General features: G+C 42.6%; 1 protein-coding gene and 1 long non-coding RNA gene across 3 annotated transcripts in view; one reads left to right on the forward strand and one right to left on the reverse strand.

Moving 5' to 3' along the window:
* The window catches only part of TAFA4 (TAFA chemokine like family member 4), a 206,410-nt gene extending 195,331 nt beyond the window's left edge, over positions 1 to 11,079 (forward strand). The window contains exons 5-6 of one of the 2 annotated variants that reach the window (XM_070455701.1): positions 2,812 to 2,936; positions 4,588 to 9,663. In XM_070455701.1, coding sequence (XP_070311802.1) covers positions 2,812 to 2,936; positions 4,588 to 4,632 — 170 coding nt within the window. In that variant the 3' untranslated portion in view covers positions 4,633 to 9,663. The other variant, XM_020910054.2, reaches the window with a different exon arrangement.
* LOC139031239 (uncharacterized) overlaps positions 3,671 to 17,584 on the reverse strand; it is a 77,326-nt gene continuing 63,412 nt past the window's right edge. The window contains exons 2-3 of the long non-coding RNA XR_011483703.1: positions 3,945 to 4,048; positions 3,671 to 3,831 (exon numbers count right to left, since the gene is read on the reverse strand). This is a non-coding gene — a long non-coding RNA (uncharacterized lncRNA). The remainder of the gene's footprint in view (positions 3,832 to 3,944; positions 4,049 to 17,584) is intronic.

Below are 17,584 nucleotides of genomic sequence, written 5' to 3' on the forward strand. Positions count from 1 at the left end.
GTCAGAACCTGGAATGGTGGCTGCGTGCAGAGAAGGTATGTACTCCCTAGCACTCGGCACCTCTGTTCAAATGCCCTTTGGCTACTTGCAAAAATGGGGACTTTCGGCAGGTTGCTTAACACCACTGGACCTCAGATTTCTCTCCTGTAAATAACACAGGAAAAAAGTAACCACTGTTAACCTTAGAATTGTAATGAATTTGAAATTACTAAGTGTCTTCCCTTCATTTTTAAGGTGTCCTGCATTCACGACAAAGTAACTGTTAGGATTTAGTCATGCCTCATTTTATTGTACTTCACAGATACTGCGTTTTGACAAATTGAAGGTTTGAGGCAACCCCGCATTGAGTGAGTCTATCAGCACCATGTTTCCAACTGCCTTTGCTCACTTTGTATATTTGTCTCACAGTTTGGCAATTTTTGCAATGCTTCAAAGCCTCTATCAGTGAAAAGGAATATGACTCACTAAAGGCTCAGATGATGGTTAGCAATTTTGAGCAGTAAAATATTTTTTTAATTAAGGTATAGATACATTGAGGATTTGCTTTTTTTTTTTTTTTTTTTTTTAAATTTTTATTAGTTGGAGGCTAATTACTTTACATCATTACAGTAGTTTTTGTTATACATTGATATGAATTAGCCATGGATTTACATGTATTCCCCATCCCAGTCCCCCCTCCCACCTCCCTCTCCACCTGATCCCTCTGGGTCTTCCCAGTGCACCAGGCCCGAGCACTAGTCTCATGTACCCAACATGAGCTGGTTATCCGTTTCACCCTAGATAATACACATGTTTCAATGCTGTTCTCCTGAAACATCCCACCCTCGCCTTCTCCCAGAGTCCACAAGTCTGTTCCATACATCTGAGTCTCTTTTTCTGTTTTGCATATAGGGTTATCGTTACCATCTTTCTAAAGTCCATATATATGTGTTAGTATACTGTAATGGTCTTTATCTTTCTGGCTTACTTCGCTCTGTATAATGGGCTCCAGTTTCATCCATCTCATTAGAAGTGATTCAAATGAATTCTTTTTAATGGCTGAGTGATATTCCATGGTGTATATGTACCACAGCTTCCTCATCCATTCGTCTGCTGATGGGCATCTAGGTTGCTTCCATGTCCTGGCTATTATAAACAGTGCTGCGATGAACATTGGGGTGCATGTGGCTCTTTCAGATCTGGTTTCCTTGGTGTGTATGCCCAGAAGTGGGATTGCTGGGTCATATGGAAGTTCTATTTCCAGCTTTTTAAGAAATCTCCACACTGTTTTCCATAGTGGCTGTACTAATTTGCATTCCCACCAACAGTGTAAGAGGGTTCCCTTTTCTCCACACCCTCTCCAGCATTTATTGCTTGTAGACTTTTGGATAGCAGCCATCCTGACTGGCGTATAATGGTACCTCATTGTGGTTTTGATTTGCATTTCTCTGATAATGAGTGATGTTGAGCATCTTTTCATGTGTTTGTTAGCCATCTGTATGTCTTCCTTGGAGAAATGTCTGTTGAGTTCTTTGGCCCATTTTTTGATTGGGTCATTTATTTTTCTGGAGTTGAGCTGGAGGAGTTGCTTGTATATTTTTGAGATTAATCCTTTGTCTGTTGCTTCATTTGCTATTATTTTCTCCCAATCTGAGGGCTGTCTTTTCACCTTGCTTATAGTTTCCTTTGTTGTGCAAAAGCTTTTAAGTTTCATTAGGTCCCATTTGTTTCTTTTTGCTTTTATTTCTGAAATTCTGGGATGTGGGTCATAGAGGATCCTGCTGTGATTTATGTCGGAGAGTGTTTTGCCTATGTTCTCCTCTAGGAGTTTGATAGTTTCTGGTCTTACATTTAGATCTTTAATCCATTTTGAGTTTATTTTTGTGTATGGTGTTAGAAAGTGTTCTAGTTTCATTCTTTTACAGGTGGTTGACCAGTTTTCCCAGCACCACTTGTTAAAGAGGTTAGAGGATTTGCTTTTTAAAAGAATAGATACAGTGTCATTGCACCCTTAACAGACTACAGGATAGTGTAAACCTAACTTTTATATGCACTGGGAAGTCATAAAGTTGTGTCACTTCCTTTATGGTGGTGGTCCAGATTCCTCCAAGCTAGGCTTGTGTAACGCCTGCTTTTTCGTGAACTTGAGTTTCAGAGTTCTGAGGCAGTGGTAGAATCCACTGGGGTACTTTTTTAAAAAGCAACCTGTTACTGTTTAAACAACAATGAAAGGTTAATCTACTTCCACCCCCAATCCATACACACCACCCCCAGCTTTGGACCTTTGTCCTCTACCAGCCTACTGCGGGCACGGTGAAGGGAAGTCACAGGTAAGCCGGCTAACTGGCCGAGAATGTGGGCTTGTGAAGGGGTACCAGTGCTCCCCAGCTGACTCGGGGTTGCTCACCTAGCTGGAATGGCATGGAGAGATGAGCACCTTCTGGGATGAAACTATTGTGTGTTCCCAGTCTTGACACAATGACAGTTAACATTTCCTGACAACACAGTCACCTGGTGCAAAGTCAGCCAGGACTTCTACACAGATCGGCTGTATCCTCTTGCCATCCTTTGGGGAGGCTCTATTTTTCTCCCCATTGTACAGGTGAAGAAATTAAAGAAGTCTGCACAGTTTGAGACCTTACTTCCTACATCATAGCCAACTGCATAAAAAAGACTTTTTCTGCTAAATATATGGGCGGCTGGATTCTTTACTTATGGTGACACCCATACGCAGTCTTGGAAGCCAGTGTAGTAACCTGCATTGAGCTTTACGTTGCCTGTATTGGAGGGAAGAAACGGCGTCACAAATGTTACATGGCCTTTGTCTTCCAGCTTCCATTGTGATTCAGAAATGGTGGTGTCACATGGACCCTTGTTTGGAAGGAGAGGACTGCCGAGTGCTGCCCGATTACTCAGGTTGGTCCTGTAGCAGCGGCAACAAAGTCAAAACTACCAAGGCAAGTATAACAGAACACAGCTGAACTCGACAGCTTCGGCCTCCTGTAACCTGCCCCCTTCATTTCATCCTGCCGCCAAGAGGGAGGGTTACGTTTGTTGGTAAAGCATTGCCCCCGCAATGCCCCTCTATGACTCGGGCCCTGTGAAAAGCCCGTTTCTCAGCATCAGCCTCCATTTCAGATTTATGGAGTCATGACTGGTGGAGGGATCCCTTATCTTAAGCAGGGCTCCTGAATTCATTTGAGCTCCTTCACGGGCCGATTTAAAGTAAAGGTTTCAGAGCTGACAGTCCCGTGCATCAAACCAGCGTGGCCAGACCACACACCCTGGTGACACACTGAAATAGACTACCTGCCACCTAGGAGGAGATTTAATCAGGCTGAAGACTCCAATTCAAGCCTGTAAGTTGTGTTTCCTCCCCATTCATCCTCGTTCTCGTTGTCTCTCTGAAACACTCCATTTTCTACCCAGTTCTCGAGCCAGAAACTGAACTTCTTTCACCTCTCCTGCTGTCCACTCTCTTGTTTTGGCTTAGGGACTGGTACTCCCACCCCACCCCACTTTCTGCATCACCATAGTTACCATCCCTGGGTGGTCTCCCCTATGTCTGGAGGACCGAGGTTGCTTCCTCATATTCACTCTTGCTTCCCTTTCTGCCTGTTCTCCATTGAATGGAGTCAGTTTTGTGAATTGCAGATCTGCTACGCTAGTCCACCCCCGAATCTCTGAGTGGCTTCTCTGTTCCTTAGCTCACCTCTGCTTGTGTGGCCCTCACTAAATAACTCTGCAGGGTACCTACCTTCGTTCTTTCTGCTCCAACCATCGCAGCCTTGGCTAGTCCTTCTTCCTGTGGTGCTTTTCCAGCTGCAAAGGAATGCGCTTTCTGCCATTCTTCTCTAGAAAGAAACCATTATTCAGGGAATCCTTCACTGATAGGATTCACATCCCCTGACTCTCTGAGCGCATCATGTAAAATGGTTACAGTTCACACGCATTGCTCTACTTACTTGCTTCATACTGTCCGCTTCCTGTCTGGGAGGAGACTGGTGAAGTCAGGGCCCCTTGCTGGTCGCTCACCCAGTAGTCCCAGAGCTGGCTGAATATCTCTGCACTGTTTATTGTACAAAAATTCATAAAACAGTTGAGTCGAGGATTCTAATGAGCTAAACACAGTGGAATGGAATGACTCTTTAGTGCTGGTTACTGCGCCAGCTTTGGCCCCCCAAGGAGGTATAATCTCTCTTCAATAGTTTCCCACCTGGCTTACATTTTTGCCCTTTATGAGTGTTTCGAATCACTCAAGTTCTCAGTCATCTTCAGCCACTGAAGGCAAGAACAGGTGAGTTCTCCTATGTGTGCATATCAGGTACTATAATAAATCTTATAAATATTTACATGATTCATTAATAAAAGATTAAGTCTAAAACATACTATTGTAAAACCAGATTTAAAAATAAACTTTACATGTAAATTCTAGCTGATCTTTATTAATAGTCTAGTAAGTTGTCTGATTTATTCTTTATTATGTAGGTAAAATAATTTCAAAATCAAGACCATTTTAACATTAATGACAATTATCAACTAAGCTGTCCTTGTTAGTGATATCATGATCACTAGGTTAAATGGCCTGATCTATGCTTTTTTATGCAGGGCAGAAGAAGTTCATGGAGGTGGTTGGTTGAGGAAGGAAGTTAATAACTTCCATCATTTAAAAGAAATTGGAGTATAATTGCTTTACAATGTTGTGTTATTTTCTGCTCTACAACAAAGTGAATCAGCCATATGTGTACATCTATCACCTCTTTCCCACTCCCTACCTTCTAGGTCATCACAGAGCCCCACGCTGAGCTCCCTGTGTTATACCCTAAGAAAACCATAATTCCAAAAGACACATGCACCCCCCAATGGTCACTGCAGCACTGTTTCCAACACTGCCATCATTTTTATCAGCTTCTCTTCTAACCCGCTCCCATAAACTTTCGATCTGGGTAAACCCAAGTGTGCCTGGTAAGCAAATCCTGCCTTAAGATAATTCCACTGTCCTTTCCCGTGGGCCCCCACCAGCCCCTCTTCCGAAATCCAAATCTTGCAGTGGCCAAGGAGCTAGGGTCTTAAATCCATCAACCATAAACCTTTCCTTTCTTCATGTTTCTTGTAGACTAAGAAATAATGTTTTACAAGATGATACTTGTACTGACTCTTACACAGAAATATAAAATGAGACTGAGCGCCAGGCAGCTATGTCCTGGGACAGAATGCATCTCAGGAGCCGCTTGCTTGAGGGGCTCCCTGCTGTTGCCGTACAGTTAGCGAGGCTATTTGCGCGAAGTGGGCCTGGAGGGGTGTGGCACCTCTGTGGGCTGGGACTAGGAGTTTGCTCTAGCGAATCTCGGTGGCAGTGACATTTCATTTAGCGCCGTGAAGAGCTGCAGAAGCATAATACAGTTCCCCCAGCCCTCATGATACATAGCTACTCTTCCTTTTTTGTGATACAGCATTGGAGAATAATCTTGGAGTCATAAAACTTTGTTTCCTTTAGTAATCCAAGTCAGTGTGACTTGAACTATATAAAACATTTTATGTCTTTTATGGAGCTTATGCACAGAGAGTAAATTCATTTGTGGAGTGGTGACTGGCTTCGAGCTCACAAAAGCTGTGTCTTAAAATTGACACTGGACCTCACACCCTAGGTGAGACCACAGTCCCATAAAGGTAGAACACTTACCTGTCTCAAGGGGGTATTATTAACTATATAGCAAAATAGTTTCTGTTTTCGTTAACAGTCCATGCATGGCAGCATCAAAACAGAAGGACTAAAAGAAAAAGATTAGTTACTGTCAGGCATCTAGGTCCAAATTTTCTTTTCCACTGAAATGCAAATGTAGCAAAGTTAGCAGTCAACCTGAGATATGAATAGTCTTAGATGAAGATAGGAACATGAGAGTGGGCAGCTTCCTAACCAGGAAGGCAGACAGAGTTGATTCTGCTTGTATTGTTTTCAATATCCCCAGAGAGGAGGCAGGTACTGCTTTGTTGGGGGAAGTCTAACTTCTCTGACATCCTGCCTTGATTTTCCTTAATTAAATTCTGAGTTTTATTACCTGAAAGTGAAAAGTGTAAGTTGCTCAGTTGTGTTCAACTCTTTGCAACCCCATGGACTATACAGTCCATGTAATTCTCCAGGCCAGAATACTGGAGTGGGTAGCCATTCCCTTCTCCAGGGGGTCTTCCCAACCCAGGGATTGAACCCAGGTCTTGCACATTGCAGGTGGATTCTTTAGCCACCAGGGAAGCCCAAGAATACTGGAGTGGGTAGCCTAGCCCTTCTCCAGCAGAACTTCCTGACCCAGGAATCAAACCAGGGTCTCCTGCATTGCTAAACGTGCTAAATCATTTCTCCCTATTTGAGTTGTCGGTATTAAGGCTCCTTACAAGTGTGCAGTGTCTTCTTAGCACCACAGGCAATGGTTTGAAGGGCTTTTTTGTGGTTTGCAAATACAAGCAAATCATGTTGAAGTTTGGGAAGTTTTAGATTTTTACATGTTCCTAATTTTAAGACCTCTAAGAGGAAAGAAGTATGCGTTGAGAGTGGTGATTCCCACGGAGGAACAGTTTTGTCCTCAAGGAGATATTTGGCAATGTCTGAGGATGTTTTTAGTTGTCACACACTGGGGAGGGGGTTGCTGTGGGCTTCTGTGGTTAGAGGCCAGAGATGCAGCTCAACATCCTGAAATGCAAAGGGCCGTCCCCACGACAGAGTTATACAGCCCCACATAGCAGTGGTGCTAAAGCTGGAGAAAAGACTACTTCATACAATAGGGTAGTTCTTTTGGTAACTGTGTGTGTAAGTATCCTACCTGATTCCGTTGCTTCCCTTCATTCTTCAGAGTTTCTATTAAGTATCCAAGCATTTGCAATATTTCATTCTGGAAAAGCTAGAGGTGGGGGGTATAAGACACTCTCTTCCACACCTCCCTCTCCCTCAGGATCTAAGCTGGCCGACTCCTCTGGCACCTTCCTCACTGGTCCCTAACTGATACCTTTCTCCCTGGCTCTTGGTCTACTGCAGCGGGTCACCCTGTGCCTCTCCCTACCACCATGTTATAATTGATGATACCAGTGGCTGTAGTGAACTGGTATCATGTGAACTTTTTAAAAACACAACTATTTTGAGCCTCATTCTAGGATGTTCTGGGATGGGGTTTAGAAAACCATGTTCTTAGAGAGATTCTGATGAGCAAACAATATACCCCCGGTTTTCGAGACCCCTACCTGCTCTCTATTCCTGCCTTCATCTTGGCTTTCTGTGCCACCAGAGTGAAGTCCCTGGAACCATCGATGGATTCCCCTTGGTAACTGCTAGAAGATACAGAACATAAGCATCTTGGGATGGGCTTTCTCAGCCACGCACCAGACAGGCCTGTGTGTCCTCACCTTCCTCTCCATCCCCTCCCACTGCTCAGGCCTACTTGTCTTTCAAAGTTGAGCCGAGGTGACTCTTTTATCCTGAAGTCTTACCTTCTTTGATCCCTACAGCCAGAGCCTGAACTCTTTGAGGTACAGTGTTAATGACGGTGGAGCTAATATCGACACGATAGCAACCTTTTATCCACCAAGATAACAATGCACCTTCCACCTACAATCAGCAAGACAAAAATTTTCAAAGTAGCTAAATCTGAAAGTACCTTATCCAACCGTCAGTGCAAAAAGGTTCCCAAACGGGTTGGGTGTGGAGAATGAGCTTCCTCAAATAAGATGCTTTTGAGAATTCCATCCTAGATGTAGACTGCTACTTGGCTGACTAGCAAGATGGTTGTGTTTGAAACAGATGCATGAAAGAAAGATCCAGGGAGACCTACCGTGACAACAGTCACTGTTCCTTGAGCGCTAACCCGACAGGCAGCGAGCACACCCTCTCACAACAACTTCAGGAGGGTAGATGCTACTGGTTTTCATTTAGCAGATGAGGACCCTGAGAGTGAGCGTCGGCCCGAGAGTTGTCCCCGATGCCTTTCTCGCGCACCCTGTGTTGGTCACAGTCCTGCTGGCTCCCCCTCTGACCACTTCAGCCCAAGAGGTCTCTCTTGAGTTAACAGCCTGGAACCACACTTCCTGTCTCATCTCTGTGTCTCCCTCAAGTAGTCAGGGCTCCATTCTGTCTGTTAAGTTTCTCTGTAGGTACCTCCTTCTCCCCTCCCTGCCCCAGTCCTGGGCTCCGTAGACCATATCACCTTTTGCTATACTTGTAATTTACCTGTGTGTCCAGCCCTTCTCCTCTAGACTAGCTATCAGCAAGCTATGTCTTACAAGCCAAATCCAGTCCTTAGCTCACAGGTCATTAAAACAGCAGAGAAAGAATGAGTTGTACTTTTTAAAAAAAATGGTTGGGGTAAAAACCAAAAGGAATATGTATTTCTTAACATGAAAATTGTGTGAATTTCAATTTGAACATCCAAAAATCAATATTATTGGGACCTAGCAATGGCCATTGGTTTATGTATTGCCTTTGGCTGCTTTCGTGGTATAAAGCTGAGTAGAGCAGATACAACAGTGACTGTGTGGCCTGCAAAACTGAAAATATTTTACTGTTTGGTGTTCTACAGAAAAACTATATCTACCCCATTTGAGCTAAGTTTCATGAGGAAAGGGTTTTAATACTATTTGTGCTGAGAATACTATATAGCAAACGAAAGAGCAGTTGTAGAATACATAAATAAAGGACTATGTCAGTTAAAAGCACATCTGAAGTTTGAATACATACCTGATTGGATGATTACTATCAAGCAGTCATGATGACTATGTGATCAGAGAATATAATTTACTTTAAGAGTATGCCGATGGTGTAGGCAGGTTAACATATTATGCTTCTATTTATTCCTAGGTGGTGTATTGATTATCTAACTTGTACAATTTATTACATGATGAAATCAAACTATAGAAACTGCAGACCTGTTTTCTTAGATCCCAAGTAATGGGAAGAAACTACACATTTTTTAATGGATGTAGGTTTTCAGAAAGGGCTTCCCTCATAGCTCAGTTGGTAAAACATCTGCCTGCAACGCAGGAGACCTGGGTTCAATTCCTGGATTGGGAAGATCCCCTGGAGGAAGGCACTGTAACCCACTCCAGTATTCTTGCCTGGAGAATCCCATGGACAGAGGAGCCTGGTGGGCTATAGCCCATGGGGTCGCAAAAAGTCAGACACGACTTAGCGTCTAAACCACCACCACATTTTCAGAAAATATTGTAGTTTTATAAAATAATCTATTTTTGAAAACAAAAGTTAACTACTTTGCGCTTAGTGACTCCTTAAAAATATAACAAAGGCAATTCTGATCCTGACACACACGGATTTAAATCAGCACTCATCTGACGAAAGTTTAGTCCTGTTAATAAAAGTATGTCTTAGCATGCGTGAGTTACCTTGATGATCAATGAATATACCTAATCTGCTGGGATTTTTTATAAACCCCACAAGATACAGAACTAGGGCCTAATACCATGTTGTGGAATGTTTTGGGTGTGTTTTCCTCTGCAACCTAAAAGGAAGACAAATATAAAGAAGAATTTGATGTCAACAGCTGATTGGGAGAGGTTGGTTACAGATAAAGGGGCCTGACTATTAAAAATTGTACACATCTGACATAGACAGGGACTTCTGGGTCTGTTAAGAGGAAGGATTCCCTTTGGTGGGTCTAGGGTGCTGATGCTAACTTTTAAAATTCATTTCAGGTCACACGGTAGCAGGGAGAGCAGCGCCTCCACGCTGGAGGAGGGGCGGGCTGCAGCCCTCTCCTGTTGGGACTGCGGTCCTGGACTCCGCGGGAAATTGAGATCTTACCCACGTCACACTGGCATATCTGTGCTATGAATGGTGGTGTTTATGTAACTGTTCCAGCTCTCACTGCCTCACGACTTGACTACAGTGAGTTACAACTATGGGCTGCCACACACACAGCGGACATCCTACCTGGATTCCTAAGGAACGTACCTCCAAGAGACTCTGGACCAATAAACTGGAAGTTGGAAAAAATGGATCATCACTGAATGAAGACTAGGTCTGCAGCTTTTTCTGCATTTACACAGGAGCCCAGACCTGTTTCTGAGGACCCTCATTCTCTTCCTCCTGTGAACTTTTCCTTCAGCCCTGTTGTGAGTCATTTGAAAAGGTCCAAATAACAAAACATTTTGGCAGAAAAATTTTTTTTTTTTGCAGATGTAGATTGATGAACTCTGATTAACTGGTGATGAAGATTTATTTTATAAACCTTGAGGAATAGAAAGACTTATGGTGGGGTTACTGTGTGTGCGCTTGTTTCACTGCTTTTAAATTCTCTGCACTGTAAGGTGCTTTGGCAGGTCAGCAGAAATAAAATGTTCCCACTGTAACTTCTGTGTGCCGTTTCACCGAGTCTAAGGAAGTGTATCAACCCCAATAGTTTATAACCAAAGCCCTCTCGTGACAGATACACAACAGGAAGGAAACCTGCTGGGGTTTCTATGGCTTACGTGTATGCAGAGAGGTAAATCATTGAAAATATAGAACACTTTCTGTTTAGATCAAGGGTGATTTCTTAGATCCAGTTTATGTCAGTCAAACTGTTTTGCTAACTCCGAGACAAAAGTCATCAACAGCAGAACTTTTAGACTGTGACTGAGTTAGCCCTACACCTTCCCTCCTTATTTGTTAGTTATCTTATTTTTTAAATGTGAGTAAAATCGGAGTCAGTTTTTTTTTTTTTTTTTTGTTAAATGACTTTGCAGCAGCTGTGTCTCCACACATTCCAGATGCTGTCATGCAGAAACGTATTAGAGACAACAAGTGACCCAGATTTTAAATGCATAATGTTATTAAACAGATACCACTATAATAATATGGGATAAATTTTATATGTTAAGAAATGCCAAAAACATACTTTCTGTACTGTTGATTATCCCTGTCCTGTCACAATTATGGAAGAAAATAATATTATCGTATTGTTTGTAACAATAACAGTTACGTCTCTTTGATTTTATTCTTGCAGAAGGAATGGAGAAAGGTGATAGCTATTTGTTTGCTAAATTTTGTTTGAATCTGACTGACTAGATGCCTACCAGAATTGTTATTCTCATATTAGTAAGTAAAAAATTTGTTTCACTGATCATGTTTGGTGTACACAGTTTTGTGACTGTTTTATTCCATAAGACTTGGTGTTAACATTTTTAGGCTTGCAAATTTTTATTATAAATATGAAAACTTTACATAAAGTTTAATGTTACTATATGGCAATTTATGTATAGATCACTACCTTGTTTCTTCTCCCAAACCTATGTAGCAGTAAGAAGAATTTAAAATGTAGGAAGATTTAATTAAGTTGAGGCATATTCATAATGTTTTACATGCATTCTGCTGCCTTTAGTATAAGATGTTCCATTGTAAAAAAAAGCGAGTTAAAATGAAATTTTATGGAACATGAGACAACGTCTCAGTTTTTCAGTCACACATCTGATCTTTTACCCCAAACAAGACCAAGTAAAAATGACATCATTTCACCTTGAGGTTCATTCCAGGATATAAACTACTTCCAGGGAGTAAACAGTCCATTTGGGAAAATGGCAGGTATCGAAGCTGCCATTTCATCCATTATTGCTTCAAAGTGTTCTTTATACCTACTTCTCAAGTTAGCTCTGAAATGGGTATTTGAGAAGCATTTTAGTGTTATCATTTCTATTTTTTTTCTGGTAGGGAAGTAGATAGGAGTCTTTGTTTTAAATTCTGTAAAAACCCAGAAAAGATACCAAAGGAGGTATCAACCTCTGGCTCTCTGATGGTGGCGCAAGTGGTCTCAACACCTGAGAGACATTTGATTCTTGCATCTTGGGACTTTGAGCTGCCCTGCTAGGCCTTTGCAGGCAGACAGGGCCTCTCCTAAGGAAGCAGCAACCTGCTATTTTAGAGCACTCCCTCAGGTTCCACTGCGCTGCTCTGAACTACACAGACCCCTGGAGCATGTGCCCTTGGAAAAGTGGAATTCTGCTGACACAGTAAATTCAACAATACTTAGTGAACCTTCCCAAGACCCCTCAGAGTTCTGGGGGGAGATTTTTCATCCTTTTACACACAAATAAATCTATCTAACCCTTTGTCCACTGTACTCCTTGCCACTGGATACACACATGAAAAATGTCACACTTCCAACATTAAAAACAATTGGAAAAATATTCAGTATTGAACTTCAACATGAGTTTACAAGAAAAACTGTATTCTTTATGTATTTAAAAAAAAATGGAAACTCACAGTTAACATCATTCTTGACGGTGAAAACTGAAAGCATTCCCTCTAGTATCAGGAAAAAGACCTGGGTGTCTATTGTCACCATTTCTACTCAACATAGTTTTAGAAGACTTAGCCAAGTTGGTCAGAAATGAAAGGAATTCAAGTTGGAAAAGAAGTAAAACTGTCCCCGTTTGCAGATAACATGATACTACACATAGAAAATCATAAAGATGCTACCAGGAAATTATGAGCGCTCATCAATGAATTCAGTAAAGATGGAAGATACAAAATTAATACACAGATGACACCAGCATTCCTATACACTAATAGGAAAAGATCAGAAAGAAAAATAAAGGAAACGATCCCATGTACCATTGGAACAAGACAAATAAAATACCTAGGAATAAACAAAAGTACTCTGAAAACTATAAGACACAGATTAGTGGTGTTAGGAAAACTGGACAGCGACATGCAAATGAATGACATTAGAACATTCTCTAACACCACACGCAAAAATAAATTCAAAATGGACCTAAGACTGAAATATACAGTGGAACACTATAAAACTATTAGAGGAAAATGTAGGTGGAACGCTCTTTGAAATAAATTGCAGCGATATCTTTTTTGAACCACCTCCTAAAGTAATGAAAAAAAAGCCACAAAAATAAACAAATGGGACCTAATTAAACTTAAAACCTTTTGCACACCAAAGGAAACCATAAATAAAACACAAAGCAACCCATAAAAGGAAGGAAAAATTTAGAAATGTGGCACCAACAGGGGATTAATCTCCAAATTATTCAAAGAGCTCATGCAGCCACATGTCAAAGAAATAAAAAAATCCAATTAGACAATGTGCAGAAGATCTAAGTACACATTTCTCATAAGAACACATACAGATGGACAAAACCACATGAAGAGATGCTAAATATCACTAATAATGGAGGCAGTGCAAATCACAGTATCAGCTCTCAGTTCAGAATGGCCATCACCAAAAACTGAATACGGTAACTCCTGGACAGAATGTACAGAGAAAGGAATATCTCCTGTAGGTAGGAATATAAGTTGGTACAGCCATTATGGAAAACACTTTGGAAGCTTCTTAAAAAACTAAAACTACAAGTACCATATTATCCAACAATCCCATTGCTGAGCAGTAGTCGGAACACAAGAATTTGAAAGGATACATACACCCCAATGGTCACTGCACCACTACTGACAACAGCTAAAAGATAAAAGCAAGCTAACCTCACAGAGGAACAGACAGAGAAGACACAGGGCATATATATACACACGGGAATTAAGACAATGAATGCAATACTGCCAGTGGCAGAAAAATGAATGGTCCTGCAGCTTATCCTACAACTGTAATAAGACAAAGAATGACGGATAGGCAATGATATCAGTGATGCCTGCAATCTCAGAATGCACACAAATGAACTCTTTACAAAATGCAGAGGAGACCCGCAGAGTTGAAAAAGAAACTTATGGTTACTAAAAAAGAAAGGTAAGAAGACATGGATAAACTAGGGAGTTGGGATTACACTATTTACAGTAATGTATTTAAACTGGATCATCAGAATGGACCTACTGCACAGATCAGGGAACCCCACTCAGTATACTATGATAATACGTATGGGAAAGAACATGAAAACACTTATTATGTGCATATGCATGACCAGATCAAGCTGGTGTACACTGAAAAAGAAACATATGGAAAACCATCCATGTTCCCGTAGAAAATAAAAAAATTAAATTTAAAATGAAAAAATGCCTGTGATATTCCACTCAGGTCTCGGGCACCTGGCCTGGTGACACATTTCTGGAGCTTGAACAGCCTTGTGTCCCACGGCTGGAGAGGGTGGAGCGGAGGCAGTGGGGGGTTGGTGCCAGCACATAAGCCCCTCTGCAAACCGAGAGCCTGCTTCCCCGTGAGGACCCCACATCTCCAGACCCTCACGGGCCCCCCTACAGCTCAGCCAAGTGCAGTGCACTGCAGTGACGTGGGCCCTTTGGGCTGGAGAACCTTTGAAAAGACCCCTGCTCTCCGAGTTTCCTGGCGGGGGGTCCCCGGGGGTAACCTCCTTCCTGGAGTCGCCTCTCCTGCGTGTGACTGCGTCCTCTGCTTAGGGTGTAGGCAGGGCTTGGGACTTGTCTGCAGCTTGAATTGTAAGGTGCAAGAAGTAATGAGACAGGACTGGACTGTTACTTCTTGCACATTCCCTGCTGATCTACAAGTGTCTCGCTTAGTCGTGTCCAACTCCTTGCGACCCCATAGACTAGCCCGCCAGGCTCCTCTGTCCATGCAATTTCCCAGGCCAGAATACTGGAGTGGGTAGCTGTTCCCTTCTCCAATTCACAAGGCCTGCAGGGTTATTAAAAAAAAAAAAACAAAACACTTTGCCTTAAGGAATGTCTTGGGGAGGTAACTGAAAAAGAATTCAAAACAGGGTAAGTCTTGAAGAAACCAATCTCAAGCGTACATTTAAAGCACAACATGGGTGTTTTGTTTTTAAAATTTTTAAACTCCCTATGCTCCAACATGGCTCATTTTCAGGGAAAGGAAATGAAAACAACAAAGACGTATCATGTCCCACCAAACAGAATGGCCATCACCAAAAATTTATAAACAGTAAATGGAGGAGAAGGCATGGAGAAAAGGGAACTTTCCTATGCCCTTTTTGGAGGGGGGGTGAAAACTGGTAACAGCCATGATGGAGAGCAGTATGGAGATTCCTTAAAAGATGAACAAGAGAGGTACCACGTGATCCAGCCATCTCACTCTTGGACCCAGGTGCAAAGACAAATCACAGCCAAGAGATGAAAGAAAAGAAAATGTCTATCTAGACATAGTTTCAATTAAGATGATGTAGCGCACACACATATATACATACAATGGAATACACCTCGGTCATAAAGAATAAAACAATGCCTTTTCCAGCAACATCAGTGGACCGAAACATAATACTGAGTGACGGAAGTCGGACAGAAAAACAACAACGTGCCACTGATATCACTTATGCTTACAATCTCAGAATGGATAGAAATGAACTCATTAATAAGACAGACAGACACCCAGAGTTCAAAAAGGAATGTACTGTTATCAGAAAACAAAGGTCAGGAAGCAAGGATAACCTAGGAAGTTTAAGTTAACATATACATAGCTACATATTTAAATTAGATAATCAAGAAGTGCAGAATGTATAGCACATGGTTTCCACACAACACACTGTTATAACATGTATGGGAAAAGAATCTGAAAAACAATGGATATATGTATGAAGGAATCGGGTTGGTCTATACTGAAAAGGAACACATGGAAAATTATCTGTATTCCCATAGAAAAGAAAAAATAAAGTTAAAAGAAGAAACAAAATGCCAACGTTATTGCCCTCAGGTCTCGGGCACCTGGCCTGGTGACACATTTCTGGAGCTTGAACAGCCCTGATGCCAAGGCTGGACAGGCTGAAGCAGAGGCAGCGGGGGGTTGGTGCCAGCACGTGAGCCCCTCTGCAAACCGAACGCCTGGTTCCCTGTGAGGATCGACATCTCCAGACCCACCCGGGCCCTCCTACAGCTCAGCCAGGCCAGTGCGCTGCAGCGACCTGGGCCCTCTCCGCTGGAAAACGTTTGGAAAGTCCCCGCTCTCCAGGTCTCCTGTTGGTGGGGATGTCAGGGGCAGCCTCTTTCCTGGAAGCTGCCTCTCCTACATATGACAGCACCTTCAGCATAGTGGTGCAGACACGGCTCGGGATTTGTCTGGGGGTTGAAACGTAAGGGGGATGAAGTTAGAGGACAGGAACCCTGGACTGTTTCTTCTGGCACATTCCATTCTAATCTATAACCCAGGTACAGAACTTTCTCTTTAGCTCTCCTTGCCCCAGCAACCCGAGTGGGGCATTCAGAAATACTGCCCCCTTGTGGACATTCCCTGTAACAACAACTTGAAACCTAGTGTTTTCGGCACCACATACTCAGCACTTGAGGGGCTTAAAAAAGCACTTGCCCTTAAAGAATGTCCCAGGGAAGAAATCGAAGAAGAACTGCAAACACAGTGGACCTTGAAGAAGCCAATCTCAGGGTACATTTAAAGTACACTGTGGCTGGCTTTTTCATTTATTTTTAAACTCATGAAAAGATGCTCCACATGGCTCATTTTTAGGGAACTGAATGAAAAGTACAGTGAGGTGTCATCTCCCACCCAACAGAATGGCTGTCACCAAAAATCTACAATTAGTGAATGCAGAAAGAGTATGGAGAAAAGGGAAGCCTCTACGCCCCTTTTTGGGGGGATGAAAACTAATAACAGCCACGATGGCGAAAAGTATGGAAATTCCTTAATAAATGAACAAAAGAGGTACCACATGATTCGCATTCCCACTCTTGGGTCAGATACAAACAAAAAGCAGAATTGGAGCAGACACACGCACCCGACTGTTCCCTGCAGCGCCAGCGAGGACCGGCAAGAGATGAAGCAAGGAAGATGACCATCGAGACTTCCATGGTTAAAGATCAGGGTGCGTAAATACAATGGACTGTTCCTCAGCCATTCGAAAGGATAAAAGAATGCCTTTTCGAGCAACATGGGTGGAACTAAACATTAATACTACGCGAGGGAGCTCAGACGGAGAACAAAATGACACTGATATCACTTGTGCCTACAAACTCAAAATCGATAGAAATTAACTCATTTACAAAAGACAGATACCCACAGTTCAAAAACGACTGTGTCATTCCCAAAGAAGAAAGTGGGAAGAGAGGGATAAACTAGGAGGTTGAGATTAACATATACACAGTAATATATTTAAACTAAATAATCAACAAACACCGACTGTATAGCACAGGGTACTCCACTCAACACACTGTAACACCATGTATGATTAAAGAATTGAAGAAGAAATTATATACGCGTTGGTGTAACTGAATCAGGTTGGTGTACACTGAAAAAGAAATGCATGGAAAATCATCTATGTTCCCATAGAAAATTAAAATTAATTTAGAAAGAAAAAAAAAAAAAAAAAAAACGCCAACGATACTCCACTCAGGTCTCGGGCACCTGGCCTGGTGACACATTTCTGGAACTTGAACGTCCCAGGCTTGGACAGGGTGGAGCGGAGGCAGTGGGGGGTGGTGGGGGGTTGCTGCCAGCACGTAAGCGCTTCTGCAAGCCGAGTGCCTGGTTCCCCGTGAGGACCCCACATCTCCAGACCCACACGGGCCCTCCTACAGCGCAGCCGAGCCCACTGCACTGCAGTGACGCGGGCCCTCTCAGCTGGAAAGCCTTTGAAAAGACCCCCGCTCTCCGAGGCTCCTGGTGGGGTCCCCAGAGGCGGCCTCCTTCCTGGAGTCGCCTCTCTTACAGCGGCCGCTCCCTCTGCAGAGTGGTGTAGA

This window comes from Odocoileus virginianus, chromosome 26, assembly GCF_023699985.2.
Source record: "Odocoileus virginianus isolate 20LAN1187 ecotype Illinois chromosome 26, Ovbor_1.2, whole genome shotgun sequence".
Classification (NCBI taxonomy): Eukaryota; Metazoa; Chordata; class Mammalia; order Artiodactyla; family Cervidae; genus Odocoileus; species Odocoileus virginianus.